Source organism: Cannabis sativa, chromosome 9 (assembly GCF_029168945.1).
Source record: "Cannabis sativa cultivar Pink pepper isolate KNU-18-1 chromosome 9, ASM2916894v1, whole genome shotgun sequence".
NCBI classification, from domain to species: domain Eukaryota; kingdom Viridiplantae; phylum Streptophyta; class Magnoliopsida; order Rosales; family Cannabaceae; genus Cannabis; species Cannabis sativa.
This window is the reverse complement of record NC_083609.1, coordinates 54,242,395-54,251,966: the sequence shown is the minus strand read 5'-3', so window position 1 is coordinate 54,251,966 and position 9,572 is coordinate 54,242,395. Positions and strand designations below refer to the sequence as shown.

At 40.0% G+C, this 9,572-nt stretch overlaps 1 protein-coding gene and 1 non-coding gene across 2 annotated transcripts; one reads left to right on the top strand and one right to left on the bottom strand.

Annotated features, from left to right (window-relative positions):
• Window positions 1–2,601: 2,601 nt before the first annotated feature.
• LOC133031498 (uncharacterized) lies at window positions 2,602–4,338 on the bottom strand. The gene is made up of 5 exons (XM_061105010.1): window positions 3,978–4,338; window positions 3,829–3,893; window positions 3,637–3,720; window positions 3,240–3,315; window positions 2,602–3,083 (listed from the first exon to the last, which is right to left on the bottom strand). Exons 1-5 carry the CDS (start codon window positions 4,336–4,338, stop codon window positions 2,602–2,604), a joined length of 1,068 nt encoding a protein of 355 aa, XP_060960993.1.
• A 2,587-nt stretch (window positions 4,339–6,925) lies between these two features.
• LOC133031611 (small nucleolar RNA R71) lies at window positions 6,926–7,032 on the top strand. Its single transcript, XR_009684714.1, has one exon. It is a non-coding gene; the product is annotated as a small nucleolar RNA R71 (small nucleolar RNA).
• Window positions 7,033–9,572: the final 2,540 nt, after the last annotated feature.

Here is a 9,572-nt window from a genome sequence, read left to right as displayed (position 1 = left end):
ACCTAAGACCCTCTCAGAAAGGGTTGGGTGGTGGTGGCTGGTCATATGGGTAGAACTGAGGAGGTTGCAACAAATAATTGGGGTCATCAATCCCGATGTTCATTCTGTTGATGAGAGAGTTAAGTTGCTGAACTTGTCCCTCATCATGGATACTCCTCTGCACCATGTAGTTTTGCATGTTGTTGTTATGCTGAATTATATAACTCAGCTGTGCTTGAGTGTATTGCGTCGTTGGATCGATAGGCCCAGGCAATTGTAGGGGCTGCTCCTCTTCTTCTTCAACACTAGGCTCTCGTTGCCGCCTACGTCCTTGCGGTGCATCAGGTGGAGGCTGGCCATAGGGATGTGGCTCTTTCAGCCTGTTGACAAATGCGATGTCCATCTTACGAGGTGGCAACACTGTTGTCATACTCCAATTGGGGAACTTCATATGCCCCGCACAGTTCTGTTATAACTCCCGCCAAACCAAAACCACCTCCTGTGGCTCCTTGTACAATCTGATCGATGCTATGCCGGATGACTTGTCCAATGTTTATGTTGTACCCCTTCATAATGGCCTGCACATATTTCAGGCGATCCATTTGGACATCGGAGAAGTGCTTATTTGGCACCAACCGAGCACTTACAAAATACAGCCATGTTTTTGCCACCGGGTTTAATTCACACCGGTATAGGATGTTTGGCGACCCCTTTGTGCCATCGTTGTCGTGGAACCTCAACCCTGGAAATCCCACCGTCTCAGCCACATCCACCATATCGAACTGCTCTTCCTCCTTAATAATTCGGAGGCGTTGCTCTTCCCTAGAGTAATCTTGGACAGAGAACATCACATTAAAAGCATCAGCAGTAGCGGGAACCTTCTTTCCACGCACCTTTACTTCCCCATTCCGGCGGTCGGGCAAATTTGCAAGAAATTCACAGGCCATAGTCACATTAGCCTAACCCCGAGCATCCACAAAACTCCCCCACTTCATCCTCTCAATTTGGGCTCGAATTGTCTCAAACCGTGGTTGACGTCTCAAAGGATTTTCAGGGAATTCAATACCCCGGTCTTCAATATACGCCCTGTTTTTCAGCCTCATGAAACGATTCTGGGCCTCTATATTACCAAACCGGGTTCTATCAAAACCCGTAGTTGGTGGGTTTGATAACGAACCCTCCTCCACATGCCTAGTTCTTTTAGGTGCCATTTTTTTCTAGCAAAAATAGAATATATATTTTTTTTCTTTCTGTTTTTTTCTCTTTTTTTCGGATTTTTCTTTTTATTTTTTTCTATATAATGCTAAAAAAAATTGGGCAGCACCTCCCCTTAATTTTCTACTTCCCAAAAATTCAAAATCAACCAAATACTATTTCCAAACACTCAACACCACAATACAATATTAACAAACCCAATATCAACAATATTTTTTTCACAACACACAATTATTACCACCCAAAATCTATAACAAGTGAATCAAATTCCTTAAAGATTGAAGGAAGTGATACTTACAAACCCAAAGAAGCTTTACTCCACCTCCATTGTTGAATGTTCTTGAAAGCTTGAGCTTGAAGATGAAGACAATGGTAATTTTTGGATTTGGGGTATTATGGGTAATTTTTGGTGTGGTTTTTGATGGTATGTGTAGATTGATGAGTGAAATTGGGTTTTTAAATGGATTAGGTTTAAGAAATTGAAGAAAAGATGAAAAGATTGAAGATTTAGGAAGGAAAATTTGAATTTTTGGAATGAAAGAGGCTAGGGTCGGCTGAGAAGAAAGAGTGATTTGAATTTTTGGTGTAGGGTTGAATGGGGGGAAAAATTGGGATATTTATAGAAAAATTGTCAGCTGGTCGCGGCTTGCCCAAAGGCTGGTCGCGACTAGCTTGAATTCAAAATTCTGGGGGCTTCTGGAAAATTGGGTAGTCGCGACTGGGGTCGCGACTTGGAAAAAGGGTCGCAACCTCCAGTCACCCTAGTCGCGACTACTGGGCATGAAAATTTTTCGTGGTTCTGTAAAACCCGAGGTCACGACCAAGGTCGCGACTTCCAAAAAGGGTCGCGACCCAGGAACTTGGTGGTCGCGACAACTGGGCTCCTGGTCCCGAAAAAATATATTTTTTTTTCACGTTTTTCACGATTCAACTGGAAAAAATAATGTCTGGTACTTAGCTAAAAATTGAAAATACTAAAAATACTAAAGCATAAACTAAAACATAATCAAAAAGTCTGAAAAATTAAAGAAAACACTTGGGTTGCCTCCCAAGAGCGCTGTCTTTATCGTCATATAGCCGGACGCTGAACTGTGTCTAGAGAGGCGCCAGGATAATGGCGGACTTGGCTTGGTCAAATTGACCTCCCAAGTAGAGCTTTAAACGCTGTCCATTAACTTTGAAAGTTGCTGGACCTTCACCTTTTAACTCCACCGCTCCATAGGGAAACACCTTGACTACTGTGAATGGTCCTGACCACCTTGACTTCAGCTTTCCAGGAAACAGCTTCAACCTTGAATTGAATAGTAACACTTGCTGCCCAGGTTGAAACTCCTTCCTTACTAGACCTTGGTCATGCCACTTCTTAGTTCTCTCCTTGTAGATTTTTTCATTTTCATATGCTTCATTTCAAAACTCCTCTAGTTCATTCAACTGTAGCAGCCTTTTCTCTCCTGCCGCTTTTAATTCCATGTTAAGAGTCTTCATGGCCCAAAAAGCTTTATGCTCTAACTCCACCGGCAGATGACAAGCCTTTCCAAACACCAACCGATATGGAGACATGCCAATCGGTGTTTTGAAAGCAGTTCTGTATGCCCACAATGCATCATCTAATTTTCTTGACCAATCTTTCCTTGATCTTTGCACTGTTTTCTCTAGAATCATCTTTATCTCCCGATTAGAAATTTCAGCTTGGCCATTACTTTGAGGATGATATGGTAAAGCAGTTCGATGTCGGACACCATATCTTGAAAGGAGTGCTTCAAACTGTTTATTGCAGAAGTGACTCCCTTCATCGCTTACGATTGCTTGAGGAGTACCAAACCGCGTAAAGATGTTCTTTTGCAGAAAGCGGAGAACTGTCTTACCATCATTCTGTGGTGTAGCTGTAGCTTCAACCCATTTAGACACATAGTCGACAGCCAATAGGATGTATTGATTGCTAAAAGATGAAGGAAAAGGACCCATGAAGTCTATCCCCCACACATCAAACAATTCCACTTCTAAGATTCCTGTTAAAGGCATCTCGTTTCTTCTTGAGATATTACCTGTCCGTTGACAACGATCACATGCCTTCACAAAAGTAGTAGCATCCTTAAATAGCGTTGGCCAAAAGAATCCACTCTGCAATACCTTAGCAGCAGTTCTGGTCCCACTGAAATGTCCTCCACATGGTAAAGCATGACAATGATTTAGGATAGAATACATCTCCTCTTCAAGCACACATCTTCTAATTATCTGATAAGTGCAGTGCTTGTAGAGGATTGGCTCTTCCCAATAATAATGTTTCACCTCAGAAAAGAACTTCTTTAATTGTTGACGTGAAAGTTCAGGAGGGTTTATTTTTGCAGCCAAGAAATTGACATAATCAGCATACCATGGTACCATCAGGTTTTCCCTCACACTAAAGAGTTGTTCATCAAGAAATTTCTCATTTATCTGTACCTCTTTCGTATTCTGACTCTCTTCCAGCTCTAGTCTTAACAGGTGATCTGCTACCAGATTTTCAGTGCCCTTCTTATCTTTTATCTATAAGTCAAACTCTTGAAGTAGAAGTACCCACCGAATCAGTCTCGGCTTTGCATCCTTCTTGGTCATAAGGTATTTGATCGCTGAATGATCTGTATAGACAATAACCTTATTCCCAATCAGGTAGGGTCGGAACCTATCACAAGCAAACACAATTGCCAGCATTTCTTTTTCTGTAGTGGCATAATTTAATTGAGCATCATTCAGGGTTCTACTAGCATAGTAGATTGTGTGAAACACCCTGTCAATTCTTTAACCCAAGACTGCTCCAATTGCATAATCACTTGCGTCGCACATTAACTCGAAGGGCAACTCCCAATTTGGTGAAGTGACTATTGGTGCTGAAATCAATTTTTCCTTTAGAACTTTGAACGCCTTTAAGCAATCTTCTCCAAACTCAAATGGAACGCCATTGACAAGTAAACTGGACAAAGGTTTGGAGATCTTTGAGAAGTCCTTAATAAATCTTCGGTAGAAGCCAGCATGTCCTAAGAAACTCCTTACTCCTTTTACAGAAACTGGAGGTGGAAAATTCTCTATTGTTGAAACTTTAGCCTTATCCACCTCAATTCTTGCTTTTGAAATTTTGTGCCCAAGAACAATTAATTCTGTTACCATAAAGTGGCACTTCTCCCAGTTTAGCACCAAGTTAGACTTCTCGCACCTAGTTAGCACCTTTTCTAAATTTTCTAAACAATGATCGAAAGAGGAACCAAAGACCGAGAAATCATCCATAAAGATCTCAATACAAGATTCAATCAAGTCTGAAAAGATAGCCATCATACACCTTTAAAAAGTAGCAGGGGCGTTACACAATCCGAATGGCATTCTTCTGAAAGCAAAGGTACCGTAGGGACATGTGAAAGTAGCCTTTTCCTGATCTTCAGATGCTATAGCTATTTGGTGGTATCCAGAGTAGCCATCAAGAAAACAGTAATATTCTTGCCCCGCCAATCTGTCTAGCATTTGATCAATGAAGGGTAAGGGAAAGTGATCTTTTCGGGTTGCTTTGTTGAGTTTCCTATAATCGATGCAAATCCTCCAACCAGTGACTGTTCTTGTGGGAATCAACTCATTCTTTTCATTCTTGATCACGGTCATTCCACCTTTCTTTGAAACCACTTGCACCGGGCTAACCCACTTACTGTCTGAGATGGGATAGGCCACTCCAGCATCCAACCACTTGACTACTTCTTTTCTGACAACTTCCTTCATGGGTGGATTGAGTCTACGTTGTGCGTCGATTGTCGGTTTGGCATTGTCTTCCATTAGAATTCGGTGCATCACCGTTGAAGGACTGATTCCTTTGACATCACCTAGTGTCCAAGCGATGGCCTTGTTGTGAGCTCGGAGTACCCTTAGCAGTCTATCAGTTTCCACATCAGAAAGAGAGGCTGACACAATAACTGACAGCTTTTTATCTTCACCCAAAAACTCATACCTCAAATGACTAGGAAACACCTTCAATTCAAGTTCTGGAGGTTTTTCAGTAGATGGCATCAGCTCTTTTGGAACTGCTCCCAATTCCTCATAATACCTTCTGTTCAAGGGCCCATAGGAGTCAAGCCATTTCACATAACCCATGACATCTTGTCCCTCTTGCTCCGTCAATTCATCTTCAGTTAAGCTCAGTTCGAGAGGATCATCTAGCAGCTTTTTCTCACTCACAATTGTATCAATCAAATCAATGAAGAAACAGTTATCACTTGCCTTTGGGTATGTCATAGCCTTTAGCACATTAAAGACCACTTCTTCTCCTTGGACTCTCAGCTTTAATTCACCCTTCTGAACATCGATCAAGGCTTGGCTAGTTGCCAAGAATGGTCTCCCAAGAATGATTGGGACATTGCTATCTTCTTCCATATCCAGAACAATAAAGTCAGCTGGAAAGATGAACTTGTCAACTTTAACTAACACATCCTCAATGACTCCTCTAGGATGAGCTAGTGATCGATCCGCCAATTGGAGAGTTACTGTGGTTGGCTTTGCTTCTCCCAACTGGAATCTTTTAAACACTGACAGAGGCATCAAGTTAATGCTGGCTCCCAAGTCACATAGTGCATTTATTCCTTCAATTCTCCCAATAGTACAAGGAATAGTGAAACTCCTTGAATCTCTGAGTTTGGGAGGGAATTTCTTTTGTAGAATGGCGCTGCACTCTTCAATTAGGGCCACTATCTCATAATCCTCCATCTTTCTCTTCTTTGACAGAATCTCCTTCATGAACTTCACATAACTTGGCATCTGCTCTAAAACTTCAGCAAAGGGAATGTTGATGTGTAGTCTTTTGAAAACCTCTAGAAATTTGGTGAACTGCTTGTCTAGACTTGTCTTTCTGAGTCTCTGAGGATAGGGTATTTTCACATGATGATCAATACTGATTGGTGGAGACTGTTGTGGTTGTTCTGGGCTATCAGTAGCCTTCTCTACTGTTGGTGTTGGGGTTGGCACTGGTTGAGCTTTAATCTCCTTATCTCCATCAGCTGGTTGTGGCAATTCAGGCCCATCATATTTCTTACCGCTCCTCAGGGTAATTGCCTTGCAATTTTCTTTGGGATTGACTTCAGTTGTGCTAGGCAAATTCCCTTGAGGACGGGTTGCTACCTGAGTTGCTAGTTGGCCCATCTGAGTCTGCAGATCTTTAATGGAAGATCTAGTTTCAGTCATGAATTGTAGCAGTAAATCTATTTGCAAACTAAAATTTCCACCAGAGGCTTGTTGCTGATTAAACTGTTGGTTCTGTGTCTGGTTCTGATTTCGTTGCTGATAGAACCCATTGTTTCTTCGGTTACCACCTTGGTTGAACTCAAAATTGTTGTTGTTGTTCTGCGAAAAATTTCCAATGGCTTTTGCTTCATCCATTGGCAAATCATCCACTGCTTGACACTCTGAAAAGTGATGATTTCCTCCACATATCTCACAAAAAACTTGGGCTTGTTTAGCTTGCCCTGCAATTAGCTTTGTCAATGCCTCAACCTGAGATGTCAACTTTGTAATGGCATCAACCTCTAACACACCAGCTACTTTCTTAGTTTGACTCATTTCAGTTGGCCACTGCTGATTGTTTAGAGCCATCTCCTCCAATAGATCGTAAGCCTCATTAGCACTCTTTCTCATAAAGGCTCCACCAGCTGCTGCATCTATCAGAGTTCTAGTGTTACCAACCAACCTGTTGCAGAAATTGTGGACTAGCATCCACTTCTCTATACCATGATGAGGGCACTTTCTGATTAGATCTTTAAACCTCTCCCACGACTCATGGAGAGATTCATTATCTTGTTGGCAGAAGTTGTTGATTTCTCCTCGCAGCTTGGCAGACTTTGCTGGAGGAAAGAACTTTGACAAAAATTTCGTTGCCAGATCATTCCAGGTGGCAATAGAGTTGGGTGGCAAGGAGTTTAACCAACTCTTGGCTCGTTCTCTGAGCGAAAATGGGAACAGTCTCAGTCGAATGGCATCATCACTAACTCCATTAACTTTAAAAGTTTCACAAAGTTCCATGAAGTTAGAGAGATGCAGATTAAGATCTTCAGAAGGGAGGCCACCAAACTGTACTGAAGACTGCACCATTTGAAGTATGGCAGGTTTGATCTCAAAGTTATCTGCATCCACTGCCGGTGGCCTGATACATGACTGCACTCCCGTCAGAGTAGGGAGAATGTAATCTCTCAAGCTACGACCATTAGCTTGATCTTCAACGGCACCACCATTATTACCGTTATTTGCAGCATTCGCATTCACATTAGCAGCCATGGTTTCCGTTGTTTCAGCAGTTGCTGAAACTCCTTCTTGCCTCTTGTTCCTTCGGTTTCTCCTACAAGTTTTCTCAATTTCAGGGTCAATGGGTAGTATGACTGCTTGCCCTTGGCGGCGCATGCACTCAAAATACCTGAAATAGATAAGAACAGTTTTGCAAGAGAAAGGTTAGAAATTCAGCAAGAGAAAGTATACCAAATTAGAAGTTAGTATAATTCTGTGTAATATTAATCTTTAAATAATTCACTGGCAACGCCGCCAAAAACTTGTTACGAATTTTATGATTACTACGCAAGTATACGCAATCAAGTAGTATCTCACGCAAGTGAGGTCGAACCACAGGGAATTGGATTAAGTACTACTAAACTATACTTATGATTCTATTTGGTAAAACAAATATTTTGCAATTTTAAAGAAAATAACTCAGAAAATTAAAAAGAAAATAAACGACGATTAATAAAGATGAGAGATTAGGGAGGTGAATCCTGTTGATAAGTTACCCACGTTAAAACCTAATTGCTATCCTTATCTTAATGTGAATGATAGATTATGAATTTAACCTAACTCTTTTCAGATCTTTTAGGTTCTAAATCTTATGTTTTCTAATTAACTTCTTAATTAAATCAACATAAAATCAGCATTAAGCAATAATCTATTTGTCACTAAGGCTATGTAATTTCACATCAAAACCTAGACTATCCAATTTTAGCATTCTCAATTCTAACATTTTAGATTTCGAATTGAGATCATTAAACATGTAAATTAAAGGTGATCAAACTTGCACATGGAATTAAACACAAATATAGATAGTATTCACAAACAAGATGGAGGAATGGCAATTATTTATTAACTAGGCATAAAGTTAAACAATATTCATCATCCTCCCTTAATGGGAAATTTAGCTCATAAAAACTTTAAAAACATCCACGATTAATTCAGAAACAAAACTAAACATAAAAGGAAGAAATAAGGGTAAAAGAAAGAAACTAGAAGGTGATATCGCTCCAGGTCTTCAAGATAGCTTCCTCTCCACCTTCATCCACTTTTTAGGTCTTTTCTGGTTAGGTTGACCTTCAGAGTCGTATTCCTTATATAGGGATGAGAGGTGTGCCTCCAATTGAGAGAAAAATCAAAATTACGTCAAAACTGCGTTTTCCGTACCTAGTCGCGACTAACCTTTAAGCTGGTCGCGACTATAGGCAAAACTCAAAAAAACCGAGTTTCTGCCAAATCTCGAAGTCGCGACCAGAGTCGCGACCATGAAAAGGGGTTGCGACCTGGCTCTATGGAGGTCGCGACTACTGAATTTGAACTTTAACACCGCGGGAACCTGAAACAATGAAAGTCAAGCGTAAAACTGCTCCAAAAGACACCAATAGACGAGAAAATACTAACTTTACAGACCCAAAACATAGGCTAAATATAACCTAATTGAGCATGACCCGTAACATAAAAAAAATGATAAAATACAAATACAAGTAGCAAAATTTTTCGTGTCGTCGTACCATTTAAATTATTTATTAATTAGACTTAATAAAGTCTCTTAATTAACAAATAAACCCTTAAATCTCTTTTCTTCACAATTAAGCCCTAGCTTAGTGAAAATTCATAAATAAGACATAGTCTAATTTTAGAATTATAATTGATTAATTAAAATCAATTAACTGAGTCATACAAGCAGTATTGTCTCAACTAGTATGGGGACCATGGACCTATATAACCGAGCTTCCAATAAGCAGATCTAGAATTTATCAAGTAAATTTCCTAACTTATAAATTTCTTATTGCACCACTATAGATTTAGAATTGCACTCTCAGTTATATAGAATGCTCTATATGTTCCACGATATAGATATGCTATGAAAATATAACCATCATTTTAATCTCAATAATTGAAGATCCTCTATAGATGATTTACATCGAGTAGGGATAAATTTACCGTTTTACTCCTCAATGTATTTTATCCTTGAAACACTTAGCTTCCTATAAATGATATTTCAGTAAACTAATATAATCACTGAAATAAGAGGTCTTCTATTTATCTCTATTAAACTAAGCTCGAAGGAAATCATCATTTCACTTCTATGTCCAGATAGA